We start from the raw sequence: 21,396 nt of genomic DNA, 5'->3' as shown, positions 1-21,396 counted from the left end.
AGATGTTCCAGTCTGGTCAGGTAGGAGCGGGGGTCACGCCTCTTCCCAGCACTAAGGTCAGGGGCTGAGTTCCTGCCCGAAAAGAGGGCGGCCGCCCGCCCTCTCCCGGCGCCAGTCACTCTGCTACTCTGTGCAGTTGCATGCTCCACAGGCGGGCTCGACTGAGGAACAGCCCTGTCCCTGCTCCGGCCCAAAATCCAGCTCCTTGTTTGTCTTGGCAGAGCAAGTTCTCTGAGGGCCCAGGATGGAAGGATCCTATCTGCCTCGGGCTGTAGACAAGTCTCCATCTGGCCTTGGAGGCTACTAAGTAAGCCCTTAGGTGCAGATTCAGGTTTCACCCCTACTCCCGCCTGGGTGCTAAGCACCAGAGGATATGGCAGCTGTGCCTGAGCCCTGCCTCTCTTCACCCAAAAACTTTCCACGGGTTTTCAGAGATGGGTGTGTGCACCCTTACCCCCAGGGCACATCAACCGTGTTGTTTTTATGGAGGGCCCAGGTTGTTCTGCCTGGTGCACCCACAACCACAGCGCACATCCCCCTGCCGTCCCCCAGGGCTGCCTCAGTGCAGCTGCCCCCGTCCTCCGCCCGGTTCAGCCAGCCTGTCCCGGCCCCCAGCTGCCAGCCCGTGTGTCGGGCTGGGTGTCGTGGGGACCCTCTGTGCCCGTTTAACTTAGTTCTGTAGGTCAAGGGCTGCTCTGTACAGATCTGAGCCTCGGAGGCTCCCCCTCCGTCCCTCTGGCCTCTCAGTTGGAGAGGGGGACCCAGTGAATGAGTGTTAGTCCTCCTTTGCCGCTCCCTCCCCGTGGGAACCATCCTGCACTGTTTTGCCTTTCCTTCTTTCTTTTTTCTCTTCTCCTACCAGATTTTTGGCGTCTCTATCTTTTGAAAAGGACGATGTTCTGTCTGAGTTCTGCAGGTGCTCTGGTTGGCTGAGTGGGTCTGTGGATGTGAGTTTTGGTGCATTTGTGGGAGAGGGTGAACTACGAGCGTCCTTCTACTCTGCCATCTTGGCCTCCTCTCTCCAGGACTATAGTAGTTTGATTACTATAGCTTTTTTTCTTCCAGTTTTATTGAGATACAATTGACATACAGCTCTATATAAGTTTTAAGATGTGTAGCCTAACGTTTTGACTTATATACATCATGAAATGATTACTATAATAAATTTATTGAACACTCATCATCATATATAGATGCAAAATTTTTTTAAAAAGGAAAAATATGTTTCCTTGTGATAAGAAATCTTAGGATTTGATATATTTTCTTAACAATTTTCATACATAGCATACAGTTTGTTAATTATATTAATCATTTGTATGTTATACCCCTAGTTCTTATTTATGTTATAATTGGAATTTTCTACCTTTTGACCACCTTCATCCAATTCTCTCCCCCTGCCACTAGTAATCACAAATCTGATCTCTTTGTCTATGAGTTTGTTTGTTTGTTTGTTTGTTGAAGTATAATTGGCCTGCAACATTATGTTAGCTTCTGGTGCACAATAAAGTGATTTGATATCTCTACACATTACAAAATGATCATCATGGTAAGTCTAGCTACTGTATCACCATACAAAAATATTACACTATTATTGACTATATACCCCATGCTGAAAATTTCATTCCTATGGCTCATTTAGTTTGTAACTGGAAATTTGTACCTCTTAATTTCCCTCAACTTTTCAACTTATTCTTCCACTCTCCTCCCTTCTGGCAACCACTTGTTTGTTCTCTGTCTCTCTGGATCTGTTTCTGTTATCTTTGTTTATTTATTTTATTTTCTACATTCCACATATGAGTGAAAACATATGATATTTGTCTTTTTCTGTCTGACTTATTTCACTTAGCATAATGCCCTCTAGGTCCATCCATGTCACAGATGGCAATTTTTCATTCATTTTATGGCTGAGTAATATTCCATGGTGTGTGTGTGTGTGTGTGTGTGTTTGTGTATATACATATACACACACATCAAATTTATATATGTATCAGATTTTCTTTATCCATTCACCTATTGATGGGCACGTAGGTGATTTCCATACCTTGCCTTAGTTATTGCAAATAATTCTACAATGAAGTGCATACATCTTCTTGAAATAGTGCTTTTGTTTTCTTCAGACAAATATCCAGAAGTGGAATTACTGGATCACATGGTGGTTCTATATTTTATTTTTTTGAAGACAATCCATACTGTTTTCCACAGTGATTACTATAGCTTTTTAATATAGCTTGAAATCAGGGAGTATGATCACAGCTGCCTTACTTCTCAGGATTGCTTTAGCTGCTTGGGGTCTTCTACAATGCCATATAAATTTTAGGATTATTTTCTACTTCTATAAAAATGACATTAGAATCTTGATAGGGATGGCATTCAATATATAGATGTCTTTTGATAGTACTGATATTTTAACAATATTAATTTTTCCAATTTACAAACACTGGATATCATTTAACTTTTTTGTGCTTCTGTTTCTTTCATTAACGTCTTACAGTTTTCAGTGTAGAGATCTTTCACCTCCTTGGTTTAATTTTTTCCTAAGTATTTTATTGTTTTAATGCTATTGTAAATGGGATCATTTTCTTTATTTCTTTTTCAGGTAATTCAATTGTCAGTGTATAGAAATGTTATTAATTTTTGTATGTTAATTTTGTATCATGCAACTTTATTGAATTCGTGGATTAGCTCCAATGTTTTTTTGGTGAACTCTTTAGGGTTTTCTATATATAAAATTATGTCATCTGCAAATAGAGCCAATTTAATTTCTTCCTATCCAATTATGATGGCTTTTATTTCTTTTTCTTGTCTGATTGCTCTGGCTAGGACTTCCAATACTAGATTGAATAGGAGTAATGAGAGTTGGCACGCTTGTCTTATTCCTGATCTCAAAAGTAAAGCTTTCAAACTTTTACCTTTGTGTGTAATGTTAGCTGTGGGCTTTTTATGTTGAGGCATGTTCCTAGTATATCTAATTTGTTGGGTTTTTATCATGGGGATTCTGATGTCACTCATATGGCAACATAGGTTGTTCCTGACTTCACTCTCCCTCACAAGAAAAACAACTGACAACTATTCAATAACACAACACTACTGAGAGAATCCTAGAACACAGGTGTGAGGCTGAAGCAGCCCCCTGCACCACAGAGACCAGGACAGATTGCATTAGAAGGGTAAGAGAAGTGGCTACCTATTGACTGCATTGCCTTTCACCCAGGCCATCACAGCACACATGGAGCCTTTGGTTCTTCCAGTGGGAAGAGAGAAACCTCACATCCATGTTCTAAGACATTGTCAGTAGTGCTTTGTCCAGTAATAATTGTTTTTCTTGTGAGGGGGAGGAAAGTCAGGAAAGACCTATGTCCCACCATTAGTGACATCACTCCTGATTAGTTTTCATATGTTGAACCAACCATAAGCCCTCAGGATAAACTCCAGTGGGTCAATGTGAATAATCTTTTTAAAATGTTTTTTTCTATGTCCATTGAGATTATCATGTGATTTTTGTTCATTATTCTAGGAATATGATGTATTACAATAATTGATTTTTAGATGTTCAATCAACCTTGCATTCTTGTGGTAAATCTCACTTAAACATAGTGTAAACCCTTTTTACATGTTGCTGGATTTGGTTTGCTACTATTGTGTTGAAAATTCTGTGTATATTCACAAGATATTGGCTTATAATTTTCTTTATTTTGATGCTTTGTCTGGTTTGATATCAGGATAATAAAATGAGTTGTGAAGTGTCCTCATCTACTTTTTGGATAGTCTGTAAAGAATTGTTATTAATTCTTTAAATGTTTTGTAGAATTCACCAGTGAAGACATCTTGACTTGGACTTTTTTGTTGGATATTTTGTTATTACTAATTTTTTACTTGTTTAAGCTCATTCAGATTTTCTGTTTCTTCTTGGATTACTTTAGGGATTTTAGCTCTTTCTGGATATCCATCTATTTTATGTAAGTTACCTAGTTTGTTGGCATAAGGTTTTTTTTTACAGTATTCTCTTATCATGCTTTTAATGTCTGTAAGTTTTGTAGTGAGTGCCTTCTTTCATTTCTAATTTTAGTAATTTTTGTTTCTCATTCCTCTTTCCTTTTCCTTTGGCTAGTGTGTAAATTTTCTAGGGTTGCTATAATGAATGACCACAAACTGGGTGGCTTACAACAGTCTAAATTTATTTCCTCACAGTTCTGGAGTCCAAAAGTCCATGATCAAGGTATCATCATAGTTAAACTCACTCTGATGTCTCTAGAGGCGGAATACTCCCTTGCCTCTTTCAATTTCTGTTGGAGCCAAGTATTCCTTGGCTTGTAGGTGCATAATTCCAGTTTATGCCTCCATCTTCCCATGACCTCCTCTCATCGATTCTCCTCTTCTTTCTCTTGTAAAGATACTGGTAGTTCAATTTAGAGTCTACCTGAATAATCTGGGATGATCACATCTCAAGATCCTTAATTACATCTGCAAAGGCCCTTTTTCAAAAAATGTCACATTCACAAATTCCAGTGGTTAAGATATGAACATTGTTGCTTAGCTACTTTATATAAGCATGTAATAACCTATAATGAAAGATAATATGAAAAGAAATATATATGTGTGTATATAACTGAATCATTATGCTGTACACCAGAAACTAATACAACATTGTAAATCAAATATACTTCAACAAAAAAAAGACATAGACATATCTTTTTGACAGTCACCAGTCAGCACACCACAATCTACCTAAAGTTTTCTAAATTTATTACTCTTAAAAATTGCTTTTGTTGATTTTTCTATTGTTTTTCTTCCATTCTCTATTGTATCTTTTCTCCTCTAATACTTTTTATTTCCTTCCTTCTCCATTCTTTGATCTTCTTTGACATTTTTTAATCAGAATACTTGTTTCTTGTTGATCTTAAGGATTCTTTTTATATTCTGTATATTAACCCCTTATTAGATATATGATTTACAAATATTTTCTGCCATTCTATGAGTTTCCTTTTCTTTCTACTGTAGTACCCTTTTGATGCACAAAAGTTTTTAATTTTGATGTAGTTCAGTTTATCTAGTTTTTATTTTGTTGCTTATATTTTTGGTGTTAGATTCTAAGAAATAATTGCCAAATCTAATCCCATGGAGCTATTCTCCTGTATTTTCTTCTAAAATTTTTATAGTTTTAGATTTTATGTTTAGGCCTTTCTTCCATTTGTGCTAATTTTGTATATGGTGTAAGGTTAGTTTTCTTAACTCTAAAGTGTGTGTCTGTTGTAGACAGCCTATAGTTGCATCCTGTTTTTTTAATCTTTTCTTTCAACCTGTGTCTTTTAATTGAGAAAGTCAGTTCAATTGCATTTAAAGTAATTACTGATAGCAAAGGACTAACTATTGCCATTAGGTTACCTCATAATTGGAAAACATGAAGGAAACCCTACTGATTAAAGCAAAATGATTGATGGATTTTAATGCTCAACTGATAACCAAAACAACTGATGGAAAGCTAATACATTAATTTATTAATCTTACTACTGAACTTTGCTGAAAGGCAGAAAGGCATAGTGATTGTCTGATTGTTTCATCGTTAATCAAATTCCATTTAAGGACATGCTAATTAATAATATACTTAATTTTCCTGGCTTATAGAAAATCTGTTTCAGATAGGAGCTTTGGTAGACCCATGAACTGCTCTGAAAATTTTTAAATAGAATACCTATCATATGTGTAGAATGGTCTTCCTAACAAAGATTTTTTAAAAATCAAATAAGTGCTTTTTGTGTGTGTTCCCCATATGACTATATAGAAATAATTAAACTAAATTTTTTTAAACATGAAACTTGCCCATAAGAATCTCAGGGGCTGGCAGAAATATAACAACAGAGTCATATGTAGGGTCTAAGTTGTATAAAATGAAATATAGTATAAAGTCCTTTAAAGTGTCTTAAATCATCCATACAAGTAACTATATGCATGTTTTCCTATGAATGCATAAACAAGTATAATAATATGTGTATATAATGTATAATTAATATTCTGACATATAGTATATATTTTAAGTATAATTTTCCATGAGCAAGATAAGTGAGTTATGTATAGTTGGATTCACAAGCCTTAACTAGCCATGTGATGTGACTACAATTTATATCCAAATTAGTGTGTTACCTCCTTTATTGTATCCACTCTTAGCCAAAAGAAGTGGATCTCTAACATTAGGCACTTCCTTGCATTTACATTCAAAGTTGTGACTCTCCAAATCCCCATTCATTTGAACAGACCAGCCATTTGAGGAGGCAGTATGATAGCCATAAAAAGACTATTCCATTAATCTCCAGACTGTCTAATTCTCTTCTATTTCATGCACAAGACCTTTCTTTAGAAATAATGTTTTATATTTCTCCTCTCAATTCCTACCTCCTCTAACCTCGTTCCAACCCTGGAATACCTATTGCCTAAACTATTGTAAAATTTTCCATACTTATTCAATTTACTATACACGTCTAGTCAAATTAATCATCCTAATGTATACAAGTACAATTCTGACCACACAACTCATCTGTTTAAAAACTTTCAATGACTTCCCATTTTCTGCAGAATTTGAGCTAAATGTACCTTGGCATTTATGACCTCCATGAAGTGACCTCAGCTCCCTTTCTAATTCTAGCTGAATTGGCCATTGCCAAATGCATCTTGTCCTTTCATTCCACTATTCTCATGCCGTTCTTTCCCCCTGGAATTCTCTCTTTTTTATTTCTATCAAAATTCTGCTCATCTTTTAAGGTTCAGCTGAGATATGAATCCTTAAGTTGATGTAATTTTGCCATATCTTGAACTACTATTGCACTTCATTTATTGTACCTCCCTTGTGGCAGTTATCATAGTTTTCTTTGTATCAAAGTCATTCATGTACCTGTCTTATCTTTCCCTCTCAGATCATAGTTCTTACCCTCCAGGAAATTATGTTTTACCCATCTTTTTATTTCCTGTAACACCTAAAACAGCATCTAGTACATAAGAGATGCCTGATAAATATTTGAACAGAATTCAAATTAGTTACCTTGCAAAGTTATCTCTACTTATTTCAATAATGTTCAATTTGTCAAAAAGTTTTTGAAGTTCTTTTACAATTACTTTAAGGGCTTATGGGATTCTTTTAAATGCTTTCAGTGGTGACAAATCTTCATCATTTGAGGGAAAATTTGATTTTGGAAAGTAGAATTCATTCTGAGCCACATTAGTGAATAATATAGATGCTCAATCTGGGCTGTTATATTTTCAGTTAAAACAAAGGGAATATGAATGAGACAGAATATCTGAGTGAGTCATGAACTAACAACTACAAAAGAAAAGTTCCCAAAGTGCTTTCAACAATAGCAACATCATTGTACTGATTGTATAACTTTCTAAGAATTTGAAACACACAGTACTCATTTGGACATGTACGTTCTAATATATTTGTTAAATCAGTCTTGTCTTCTTATGGATTCATTTTGCAATTTTCCAAGCCAGGGTATTAAAAAATGTGTTTGGAATTTAAATACCATTTAAATAAGAAGATATTACCCTACTCATTTGAAATAATGTATTTTATAGCTTCTGGTGAGGGAGAAACCTTGTCATCACTATTGCACCAAACAAAACTTCCAATATTTGAGGGAAAAATTTAGAGTACTATGATTCAAAAAAGTTTAGTTACCATGTTTGACCATTCCTAAGTTTTAGCAGAAACATAAAGGACTTAAGAATACATTTGAAGTAAACAGTAGAGGGTAGTTGGGATAGCTGAATATAGCATTTGAGTATCACATAACTGGTGCCACAGGATTATAAAACAAAAAAATGAAACTTCATCTCTTCCCAAATCATATGGAATCTATAATATTTCAAAGTTAAAGTGCTTATAGAAGTTTTCCATTTCCTTGGTTACATACAGTTGATTTAGGTAGGAAACCTCATTTTATATTCTTAAAATGTATAATGTCCATGTTTAAAGAAATGTAGTTACCATGTTTATTATATGTATCATTTTTATTGTTTAATATTAACTTTTTAGTGATTACTACTTTATGAGGTTTTTTTGCAATTCATTTGGTTTAACATATTTTCTTGCAACTTTATATAATCAGTTTTAAATTATTCTCACTAATGGAAGTAAATGCACATGTACTCCAAAATAATTGTATACTTCTAATTTTTCAAGAGTATATTAGGTGATTATTTTAGCAGATTTACCTCCTTCATTGAGGCTAGCAATCAGTTTACTATGTAAACATTGTATCATATACCAAGTTTTAGTGGGAGGACAAGGAAGTATACCTTTTAAATAGTTTTTCCAGAGAAATTTCACTTTCAACTTTCAGTTCACCATTTTAAAAAATCAATTATTCAGACATTCTCATGACTCTCAAGCATTCTAATTAATTGACATTTTACTGTAATGGGATTTTAACTTGAGTAAAATTTTTCCTAAAAAGTATTATTTGGAGTTTATATCATTTTTAGCCTATCCCTAGCATACTGATATATTTTGAACTCAAACTAAAATGGCAGGCCTTGTGGCCAGGGACAGTAATCGTTTACCTGAAATTTGAATAATTGAAGATATTACTTTACAATTTACCTTGACTGTTTGATCATCACTACTTATCAGTAGGCATAATACTAATACATAGGCCATCACTGAATATAACTTATCAAAAACAATAAATGTTTGATTGAATACCACATTCCCACCACCACTACTTACCAAGGCTGATTTGACTTGTCAGAGTCTCGAGAAGTATACATTTGGGAGGGAAGGTGAGGGCAAGTGGAGAGTTCGGAGTACTCTTCAATCCTTGTGTGCCCCAGGAAAAGATTAAGTCCAGGCTAACCTGAATGATAGCTCACAGAACCACCTTGATCTTTGTAAATACTCTCCAGAATCCTATGAGAGTAGCACCTATCTCCTGGTATGGCAATGCTGATGTAATAAAGTGTTACTAGCTGTTTACCTTAGTAGTTTCTACTTTAAAAGAGACTTGAAATTATGTAGGATAAATAAATCTAGAGAGCTAATATATAGCATGATGACTATAGTTAATAATTTAATTATTGTAATTCCTTTATTCCACAGAGCACTGCATTTTTATTATAATAATTTTATTGTCCATAGATTTCCAAACCATACTTCCAGGCCCCAACAATGTCCTCAAAATTTTCTTGAATTTTCAGAAGAACTGCATTACTTTTAAAATTTTCCCACAAAGGAAGACCCTTTAAATCTGTTCAATAAGGAAACAGCATTGTCCATGTGGGGGCTATGCTCTGAATGCAACCCTATCTTGACATCTTGTGTGAATTCTTTGGTGTTGATCAGCATTCCAAGTAGTGTCAATGCATACTTTACTGAGATTCCATTTGTTGTTTCCACAGATTTCAGGAAACCTTACAGTGCCTTGGATTACAGGGTGTTCTAGAAAAAGAGCAGTAAGTAATCTTTCATTTAAAGCAGCAAATGGGTTCCCCTGACCCCTGTGTTGTTAGTAAGGGTGCCATTGAGAATACTGTCATGACATTTGTAAATTTGTCAAAACTGAAACTCAGTAAGTCTGCATTAATCTCAAAGGGCATATTGAGATATATATTAATATATACTAAAAAGGTAACCTTAAATAAAATGTAGTAATCAGCACACTGTATAATCTTTGAACAAGTTTTTGCAGTTAAAAAATAATTTAAATGTATTTCATAAAATAGCATAATTTTTCTACATGTGATAAGCCCAGTTCATTTGATCATAGAATTGAATCATGATTGATATAAACATCTCAATCAAGTTAAATAATTTACATTACTATTATTTGTGCATTTCAGTATTTAGAAGTGATGAATAACTAATATTTTAACAATCTTTTTTTCTGGCTTTCTGCTACAACTGTTGTGATTTTTATAATGTTAATATAACAAAACTTCATTAAAATGGTGTTTTCTCAAAGAATCTCATCCAGTTGTTCTCCATAAGATGCATAAACCTGCATTTTAACACGTGGAAGATTTTGATGTAACTGGGCTTCTGATGTTAAAAAAATACATGAATAGACTTTTAGAAAGATAACTCAAGTTACTGTGTGGTAGATAGGTTTGGAACAGTGGAACAGAATTGAGAGTCCAGAAATAAGTTTTATTTATAATCAGTTGATTTTATACAAAGATATCAAAGCAATTCATTGCAGAGGGGATAGTCTGTTCAACAAATTGTATTGAGACAACTGGACATGCACAATAAAAATAATTCAAACTAGATCATAAGCCTAAATGTTAAGAGCTATACCAATAACATTTTAAGATAAAAAAAACATAGAGGAAAATCTTTGCAACCTAGGGTTAGGTAAAGATTTCCTAGATATGAAATCAAAAGCACCATTCATAAAATAAAAATGGAGAAATTGGATCTCAACAAAATTCAAAACTTCAGCACTTCAAAAGACACCACGAAGAAAATGAAAAGACAGGCAACAGCCTGGAAGGAAGTATTTGCAAATCGCTTATCAATTAAAGAACTTGTGTCCAGAATATGCAAAAAAAAAAAAAACTCTTACAAATGACCTGATCAAAAAATGGAAAAAAGATAATAGCAGATATTTCACCAAAGCAGATACATGAATGCTCGATAAATACGTGAACAGATGCTCAAAATCATAGATCATTCAGGAAATGCATATTAAAACCAAAATGAGGTATTTTACACTATCTAGAACAACAAATATTGGCAAAGATATGGGGATAAAGGAACAATCATGCATTGATGGTGAGAATGTAAAATGGTAGAGCCACTTTGTAAAACAGCTCAGTAGTTTCTCAAAATGTCAAGCATAAAACTACCATACAACCTAGCAATTCCACTCAGAAGTATCTGCCAAAGAGAAACAAAAACACTTCCACATGTAGGATTGCATACAGATGTTCTTGGAAGCATTAATAATAGCCAAAAATTGGAAACAACTTAAAAGCCCATCAACTTGTGAATGGCTAGACAAAATACAGTGTATCCATACAATGTAACACAATTCAGTAATGAAAAGGAATTAACTAGTGACACATGAAGCATCATAGATGAACTTCAAAAACATTATGCAATGTGACAGAAGCTAGACACAAGAGACCATATACTGTATGATTCTATTTATATGAAATGTCCAGAAAAGACAAATACAAATTCATAGAGACAGAAAGTAAATCAGTAGTTGCCTGAGGTCGGGGATAGGAATGTGGAATATCTGGAAATAGACATGAGAGATATATTGTAGAGATTAAAATGTTCTAAAACTGATAGATGATGATGTTTTCACTACTAAGTGAAGTTACTATAAATCAATGAATTTTATACTTGAAATGGGTGCATTTTATTATACACAAACATATACTGCAGTAAAGATGTTTCTATAAAGAGACACCACTAAGAGAACGAAAGACAAGCCACAGATAGAGAGAAAGTAATTACAAATGGTACATTTGATAAAGGACTTGTGTCCAGGATACAGAAAGAATTCTCAAAACTCAATAATAAGGGAACACAACCCAGTAAAAAATGGGCAAAATATTTGAAATACACTTCACCAAAAAAGATATGGAGATAGCCAATAAGCACATGAAAAGGTGCTCAACACCATTAGTCATAAGATAAATGAAAATGTAAACCACAATATGACCACCCATTATAATAGCTAAAATTTAAAAAGGTTGATCATACCAAATGTTGGTGAGTATGTGAAGGAACTGGAAGCATAATAATATAAAATTGACAATACAAATATTGGCAAATATATGGAAATAAAGGAATAATCATACATTGACGGTGAGAGCGTGAAATGGTACAATCAATCTGGAAAACAGTTTGGCAGTTTCTTAAAAAGCTAAACATACACTTACTATGATCCAGCTATTCTGATAAGTATTTACTCAAAGTTGGTGATAGCGCATATCCAAACAAATACTTGTACATGGATGTTTATAGCAGCTTTGTTTATAATAGCCTAAAGCTGGAAACAAACCAAATGCTCATTAACAGGTAAATGGATAAACAAATTGTTTTCATTTGTATAGGGAAATATTACTCAACAATAAAAAATGAACTATTGATACACACAGCAACATGGATGAATTTCAGAATAATCAGCCTGAGTGAAAGAAACCAGATGAACAAGGGAGTACATACTATATGCTTCCATCTTTATGAAATTATTGAAAATGCTAGTGACAAGAAGCATATCAGTGGTTGCATGGTGAGGTAGGAGGGCAAAATTTCCAGCAAATTGAAAGGGAATGTTAGGAAACTTAGGGATGATGGATGTGTTCAGCCAAGGTGATTTATTGAGAGTATACACATATCAAAACATCAAATTGTACAGTTTAAGTACGTACAACTTATTTTTTGTTAAGTATACCTCAGTAAAGCTTTAAAAAAAACCCACCACTCCTCAATTCAGTTATTAGAAAACCTGAATATTTGAATCTACTTTTTCTAGTGTAAATCTTACAAAATTTACATATAGGTCCAGCTTGTATGATGAAAATTTAGCATTCAAATTGGCATGTACTATAAGTGTAAAATACACAAAGTTTCAGAAGTTTTATATAGTAAAAAGAATATGTAAAAATCTCAATTTTATACTAATTACATGTTAAAATGAAAAGGTTTTAAATACAGTGAGTTAAAGTAGATTATTAAAATTAATTTTACCTGCAGCTTTTCTTTTTTTCAATGTTGCTACTAGAAAATGTAAGCTTACATATGTGTCTCATATTGTATTCTGTTGTACTACACTGGTCCACAATGTGCCAGGTATTGTGCTTGATCTTAGGGATACGATGGTGAGAAAAACCAGATGTTTTCCCTGCTTTCACAGAACTAATAAGAAGAGAGGTATTCATGAAATAATCACATAATCAAATATAAAATGCCATTGTGACAAATACCCATGTTGGTCACTTTCTAGCTTCTTCTGGAAGCACACTTCACCCTCACAAGAAAATATAACCATTGTCTCTGAAAATTCTTTCACCCACTTCTGAGGAGAATTTTACCAGTGTCAATGTCTCTCTGCCAAAACCCACTAAGAATAAACCAGTAGTTAAATAAATTGTGTTTACTACTCATTGAAGCAAAGGAGAACACATACGATGGAGAACCATGATATGTCTCAGTAAAAGGATGCTAGAAATAACTTATTAGAGGACTTGGGCTTTAGTTGAGTTATTTAAGGGAGGCTGTAAGGAAGTGAGCATTTGTTCTACATTGGATACTATGCGAGAGTGGGGGCAATTCTGTGATCAGATATGTTGTATGTGGAGTTGCAGGCTTGGTTTTGTCTGTGTTCAGAAAAAATTATGAAGTAGCCTTGTTTTGTTTCATTTCATCATGGTCTCTGGGTAATCTTATTTTAGATTGCAGTCTGTGTAATTGTTTATATTCATCAAGAGAACAAAGTGGCCTGACTGTGAGTGTCAAGCCATCATATAATAATAATGTGGTCTAGCTCTAAACGTCAGTTCAGTTTTGAATGACAGTGGCTGCTTTTTTTTCTGTCTCATTAATATATATCTTCACATCATTATGCTCATTGTGTTTAACATTCTGTTCATACCACAGTTACTGTCCATGCACACCATCCTGAAAAGTCATCTTTGTGAAACTGATTGTTAAATGGACAGTCTGTGTCAGTAAGTGTCCAAGCAGGAAAACACACAACTCATCAGAAGAATTTCATATGAAGAATTCTTTAGACAGGTTTTAGAGGATTTTAAAAAGCCAAGAGGAAACTAGGAAGCAACAAGAGTGCTAAATTCAGGTAGTAGCTATCACCCCTAGGGCTAGGAAAACAAAGAGAAGTTTGTATTTTCAGAAACTATAAAATTAGGGAAGAGGCTTTGGTGAGATGGGACTCGGATTTCTGAGTGTGGTACACTGCCAGCTAATGCTGGTACCTCTGAGGTGCACAACCAGGTTGATCCTGGTAGTGTGGGAAAACAGGAACCAACTGTTAATGTTACGAACAACCACTGCCAGGCTGAGGGGCTGTTCCTTGGGTGATACTGACCGGCATAGGAAGCAAAAGAAAAAGTCACGTCTTCTCATCTTCAGCCTTCCAGTCTCCTATTGTTCTCTATTGGCAGAATCTCAAAGACAATTGGTAAAGCAGAAACGTGGTTTGCAGATTCCCATCAAAAAAAATGGCATAGAAGAATGTGTTTGGAGCTGAGAAAATGTAGCTTAATTTCCTATACAGAAGAAAAGAGATATTTTCATTTGTTTTAATTTCTTATATTAATCAAACTGTGTATGAGTATATGCTGCCACTTGTAGAATGAAAGTACTTTTATATAAATTAGAGAATTAATATAGAATTTTTAAAATCTGGATGCTATCTTTTTGACTTTTGAAAACCATAGTGATTCTGATTGTTCTGATTATAACACACTTTATAGATGAAAAAACTAAGGACAGGATGATTAAATGACTTGAAAAAGTATATATCTAGTAAATAATTGAATATGGATTAGGACTCGAGTCTTTTCTGACTTGTGGTCCCACAGCCATTAGTATTTTGCCTCATCGTAGCATCAGGAAAGGGAAAAAGCTACTGTCTGTTTTCGGCAGAAGTCCTTAGATCTTTGTTTTTTGTTTTGTTTTGTTTTGCTTTTGAGCAAGAATGCTTTTTTATTTCTAATTACTTGGAGTCTTGACCTGCCTGGAACAAGGTTTGAACTAAAAGGAAAATGGAAGGATGAAGATGGTTAATTATCTGTTTCAGTCAGTTTTGGGAAAATATGGAAGTGTAACCTTTTAAGTAAGTCATTGCAAATTGGTTCTAATGGTAACTCTGTTCTCTTCAGTCCCTGGAATGAAGGGCAAGCCTGGAGAAAGCAATCAGTAACACGAGGATCCAACTCGCCAGTATGTGTTTTCCAACCTCGTCAGATTATAAGAATCATTGGAGACTGTTGAAGATGATAGTGGTGTGTTAAAAATAAATGTTTGGATACTACCCAAGATATACTCAATCAAAATCTTTAGAGGAGGACCTGGAAATAGTATTCTTAATAAATGGCCTGATGATTCTTATGATGAGACAAGGTTGTGAAACACTGTCCTGGATCTAGTGTTTGGGTACACTAATCAGACTTCATTGTTTAGCAATAATTAAGTCATATTTTTAAAATTAATCTTACCAAAAATTTTAATGACTTTTTTCCAAAAGGCTACAGGTCTATGTAACTTACGTGATTTATTTACAATTTCATTTAATCTTCTCTAATTTTCTGCACTTCTATTTAAACTCTGAGATTTTCTTAAAATATTTTTTCATATTGTAATTTTCAGCAGAAAGGAGAACTTTAAAAATTCAGATTGATCCTTTGTGATCTACCTACTTAGGATAATTGAAATATATTTTCAGTTCTGCCAATAACAGATATTACATAATTTCAGGATTTCTAAGAAACCCAGAAAAAGCCTAAGAGCACCACAGTGTTTTAAACATATAATACAGTTTAAAACCACCAAAATACAATGCATTATCCTCAGAAAAAAAGAGTAATAAATTAGAGTCATATAAAACTGATACTAAACCAAACCTTTGAAATTCCTCTAGTTTTACTCTCTTTAAAAAATAATGGGAGTGCTGTCAGCAAGATGGTGGAATACGAAGCCCTGGGCTTTCTTTCCCTGCATAGAGACTACAATTCAAGAACAAAATACAGATCAGTTCCCTCTGTGAGAAATCAAGACGCAAGTTAGAGGACTAGTGTGAAACTAGCCCACATTAAACTGGTAAGAAAACTGGGGGCACCCTCTCATCATAATCTGCACCCCTGACACAGCACTATACGACTGGGAGGAAACCCCTAGATCCCAGCTTCTTCCTGAGGAGGGAAAGAGATGTACCAAATATCCAATATCCCAACTAACTTTTCCAGGTGCTACCTGAAGAAATGGCTTCTATCTCACTTGTCTCAGACTGCTGACGAGGCACAGTATACAGTAAACCTCTGGGAGCTACAGAAAGTAAAGGAGATAACACGCTCAAACTCATTTTTAAGAGCTAGCATTACCCTGATACCAAAAGAGCCAGAAAAAGACACTGTAAAGAAAAAAAACTATAGACCAACATCCCTAATGTATGTAGATACAAAAATCCTTGAACAGATACTAACAAACTGAATTCAACAGCACATTAAAAAGATCATACATCATGATCAAGTTGGATTTATCCCAGGGATGCAAGGATGTTTTAATGCATGAAAATCAATTAATGTAATACAGCATATTAAACTAATATAATCACATGATCATTTCAATAGATGCAGAAAACGCATTTGATAAAATTCAATACTATTTCATGATAAAAACCCTCAACAAAGTGCGGATAGAAGGATAGTACCTCAACATGATAAAGCTCATATATGAAGAGCCAACAATTAACATCATACTCAATGGGAAAAAAACTGAAACCTTTTCTTCTAACATCAGGAACAAGGCAAGGATGCCCACTCTTGCCACTTTTATTCAACATAGTATTAGCATCCCTAACCAGAGCAATTAGGCAAGACAAAGAAATAAAATGTATTCAGGTTGGAAAGAAAAGTAAAATGATCTCTGTTTGCTGATGACATGATCTTATATACAGAAAACCCTAAAGACTCCACACACACACACACACACAAAAGCCTGTTAGAACCAATAAATGAATTCAGTAAGGTTGCAGGATACAAAAATCTGATACACTAACAATGAACTATCTGAAGGGAAAATTAGGAAAATAATCCCATTTGCACTAGCATCAGAAAGAATAAAATACTTGGTAATAAACTTACTAAGGAGGTTAAAGATGTATATGCATACCTCAGATACAGTGTTGGTTGGCTTCCAGACCACCACAATAAAGCAAATATTGCAATAAAGTGAAGCACACAATTTTTTTGGTTTTCTAGTGCATATAAAAATTTACTTTACACTATACTGTACTTATATACTATTAAGTGTGCCTAGCACTATGTCTAAAAACAATATACATACCTCAATTAAAAAATAATTTATTGCTAAAAGTCACTAATCATCATCTGAGTCTTCAGAGAGTCATAATCTTTTTGCAATAGTAACTTCAAAGATAACTGATCACAGATCACTATAACAAATATAATAATGAAGAAGCTTAAAATATTGTGAGAATTACCAAAATGTGGCACAGAAACATGAGCAAATGCTGTTGGAAAAATGACATCAACAGACTTGTTTAACGCAGGGTTTCCACAAATCTTCAATTGGTAAACAAAACAAAACAAAAGTATCTGCAAAGTGCAATAAAGTGCAATGAGATGTTAAGATGTCCATACTACCCAAAAAAAATCTATAGATTCAATTCCATCCCTATCAAAATGTCTATAGCAATTTTTACAGAAATAGGAAAAGATGCTTTAAAATTCAAGTGAAACCACAAAGGACTCCAAATAGCCAAAATGGTGTTTAAAAAGGGCAAACCTGAAGGCTTCACACTTCCAACTTTAAGCTACATTTAGATCCCAAATGTCTTTAACCTCAATAAAATTAAAATAAAAATAACTGTAAAAAATTATAGAAATATTGTTGTGAAATGAACTTTTAAATGCCTCTAAAATTTTTAATGTGTTTTTTCTTGCTTAGTTTCAAGTGAAATAAATTTGTAAATCAATAGTTTAATTTGATATATAGGAATGAAATCTCCTGAGTTAAAACCATAAATCTAAAGACTAAACTAAACTTGTAAAATGCTCATGAATGCACAATAGTAATAAGAGAGTATTATTTGGTAGCCTTTTGTTTAGTCTACTTTGTTACTAATTTTGATGTAATTGTCTCATATCTTAAACATGTAAAATTGAAGCTCTGTGAACTTTTTAAAAACACCTATCTAGGTCTTGAGATATAACTGTACATAAATATTTTATGTAGATATCTATTTATGTATGTGTATGTGTCTCATTATTCAGGGCACAGCTCAAATGTCACCTCTTTTGGGAGAAGTTATTTCTTACCACTCTGTATTAAAAAAAATCCTTCTCTAGCCCATATTACTCTTTATCCTGCTACCGTATTTAATTTTCTTTTTGCATAAAATGTTAGCCCAAGTTAGCATGTTTATCGGATTACTTGTTGTTTTTCGACCACCAGACTTTAAACTCCCTGAGAATATGAACCTTGTCTATCTTGGTCATGGTCTGTTGCTTAGTAAATATTTTTATATGAATTATATTCGTTGTAATAAGCTATCTGTCATTTGCTGGACCTACATTGAAGACCAGAGCCTGAAATTGTTTAAAAGTTAGTCACCTAGGCTGGGGTCATTTGAATATTAAATTTACAGAGGTCACTTGAACATGGGATTCATGGATTCATATATACATATGGTCTGTGGTTAATATTGTAGGCTTTTTAGATTTAAAACCATGTCCCACTGCTTACTATCTGCATAATCTTAAGCAAATTATTTAACCTCTATAAACTTAAATTCCCAAATTTATAAAAATCTAGATAATAACATGTACCATCTAGGGTTATTTTGAGGTTTAAATGAAATAAATTTAAAAGTGCTCAGGAATGGTATACATTGTGGTTAAATGTATTTTTTAGGTTTACTAATTCTGGATTTGGGATAAGAATCTGGCTTATTAAAAAGGATTATAGTTGACGCTTCAAATCAAATTGGTGTCAAAAGAGGGAAAATAGATTTTCAAAATAAATTAATAGCATTCCCTAATACTTTTGTAAAAAATATAAAGCAAAATAGGAATGCAATAGAACAATTGCATAAATCAATCAGCCACTGCAGTCATTAAACTGAGTCTGTGAAGAAGAGATAGTACATTGCAACAACTACCCAGGGAATACTCTAGTCATTACAAAATAAAGATGGTTGAAAGATATTTTTAATTCACATAATGTTACTTTCAAGAAACATTTCTTCTTGTTTGCTCATATCTGTTTAGGTGGACCTTTTAAAAGTTGTTAACTTGTACATAGACACAAATTTAAATGTGAAAACTATATCAAAAATAAGATACTGGTCTGGTTGGTAGGAGGTTGATATTTATGTCATGTGAAATATTTAGAGCTTTAAGGAAACTAAGTTGGACTAGTTGTGAATATTTATATTTTTAAAAGTTGAATGACCTCAGTCATCTAAATTTCTAGATTGGAATTAAGCTTTTCTGAAAAAGATAGATGATTGATAAATGGAGTTTGACGTAAAATATTCTAATACATGTTGTTTTTTAGCTTTTTTTTCTTTTTAGAATATTTGCTATAGACAAAAATTTTCAACTGAATTTGCTTTTTTTCTGTTCACATTTATGTAAAATCAGTATGGGTAAAATCTCAATTCAATGATTATTATTACTTTAAAATTTTCATGTATTATGTATGCAAAGATAGATTTTTTTTACAACACAAAACCCAGTGGAACAAGTGTATGCTTCATTCTCTGCCTATTTAATTACCCTTCTATATTGAGAAAATAAATGATATCTACTTTGCATAAAGGGAAAAAAATTTCAGTTTTTTGGCTGTGAAGTGATAATTAATTCTCCTTATTCTTTATACTTCACGCACCTCATCTTTCAACTTCTCACTCAAATCAAAGTACTTACTCAAGAAACTTGGAAGATAAAGGTAGTTAAACATAAATATTATATCTCTTGCTCTCTCCTTTTCATTTATTTTTAAATAACTTTATATCTTGCTTCTTTAAACTGAAAGTGCAATAGATTATAGTTCATTTCAATAAAATTTCTACATTAATCCATTCATTCAATTATTCATTCAACAAATATTTTTAATTGAGGCTCCTACAATGTTCCAGGCAGTGATCCAAGTGTTTGGTATGTGTCAGGAACCACACAGACAAGGATTCCTGCCTTTGTGGAACTCACTTTGTAGTCAGGGGATATATACAGTAACCAAATAAAATAAGTAAATAAATTATGTATCAGAAGGTTTTAAGTACTATGGAGAAAAAAGAAAGGGGAATTACAGGGCATTAGGGCAAGGGACAGGCTGCAGTAGTAAATAAGCCTTATTGCAGTGAAGGGATATTTACTGCAGTGTACATGTTGATACTGGACTATTGCATTAGTCAAAAAGTTTTTTGCCTTTGCAATTTTGGCACCATTGCTGTGGAATTTCTTTAGAGTTAACTATTACGAAATCTAGGGATTTAAGGAAGTACAGTGTGTTACTTGTATATAAATTATTTGCCCATTATTTAAAAATTACATATCAAGGTTTGCTTTGATAATTGGAATTCATAGTTATATTCTTTTTCCCCTCTGATATTTAAAATATAAGTGCCCCAGTTTGGTTTCTGTGATCCTGTTTAGCATTTATTTAGTTTCTTTCCTGTTCCTTTTCTGTTGATGCAGCCAGCCACTGTGTCTCCTTATTACCTGTGAAATCTAATAAAAATTTATTCTAGCATTCAAGATCACTATTTTCTGGTTATACCTTGCCTGTTTAAGTGTATTTTTCAATGGAGGTTGTTGCCTCCTTTTTTCACTTGAGCAAACATATTGTGTTCTCTGATATCCTTGTGTTTATGTTCACTGTTCTCACTTCCCCTTTTATTTCTTTAGTCAAATCTTACTCATGCCTCAAGTCTCAAATCACCGTCCTCCCCAGTGACCACCTACATTGGTTTCTTTCGTCTGAAATTCCCAAACACTTACTGTTTGTACCACACATTTCAGCCTTTAATTCCAGTTAGCCTTCAATTTCTGTTTATTTACTGTCTTTCCAGCAAGGCTCTCCTCTATCACCTGTAATACTTAATGAAGTTCTGAGCTTTTACTTGTAAGCATGTTGAAATGAATTGGTAATGGATTACATGATAGTATTCTCTATTTGAGAACTTTAAATATGTTTTTTTTGACTTAGTTGAACAGTCAATTATTGGACAATAATCAACTTGATGATTTTTCAAAAACTGTGCTGATTGTTTCTAAATTTGTTGAATCATGCCATTGCTTAAGTAAATATATTATATATGTGACACGACTGTGGTATTGGGAAAATAGTAGGAATTGTATGTAATAAGAGTAATAGGAGGTATATATGTTTTTAGCAACACAATTGTATGTGTTAATTTTATAATTCAAATACTTTTTATGATCTAAGAAACTAACTAGATTGACCCATTCTTTTTGTTGAATTAGATGATTAGAACAGTTACTTGCCAGTTAACTAAGATAGGCTCTCTTTTTAAAGGGTTAACCAAAAATTAAGAATTATGAATTTTTTAAAATGGTATTACCATTCTGGTTCATTCAGAGATACTTTAAGAAGTACAGTGTCTTTTCTCTCTCTCTCCTATCCCAAATTATTATGCTATCTTTTCTTTTCTGACTTAATAATAA

General features: G+C 33.5%; 1 protein-coding gene across 3 annotated transcripts in view; it reads left to right on the top strand.

Moving 5' to 3' along the window:
* The window catches only part of HDX (highly divergent homeobox), a 184,626-nt gene that overhangs the window by 62,319 nt on the left and 100,911 nt on the right, over positions 1-21,396 (top strand). For all 3 annotated transcript variants that reach the window (XM_072955848.1, XM_072955847.1, XM_072955846.1), the window contains exon 4: positions 9,388-9,441. In XM_072955848.1, coding sequence (XP_072811949.1) covers positions 9,388-9,441 — 54 coding nt within the window. The remainder of the gene's footprint in view (positions 1-9,387; positions 9,442-21,396) is intronic.

Source organism: Vicugna pacos, chromosome X (genome assembly GCF_048564905.1).
Source record: "Vicugna pacos chromosome X, VicPac4, whole genome shotgun sequence".
Classification (NCBI taxonomy): domain Eukaryota; kingdom Metazoa; phylum Chordata; class Mammalia; order Artiodactyla; family Camelidae; genus Vicugna; species Vicugna pacos.
Note: the sequence above shows the minus strand (reverse complement) of the source record. Positions and strands in the feature narration are given on the sequence as shown.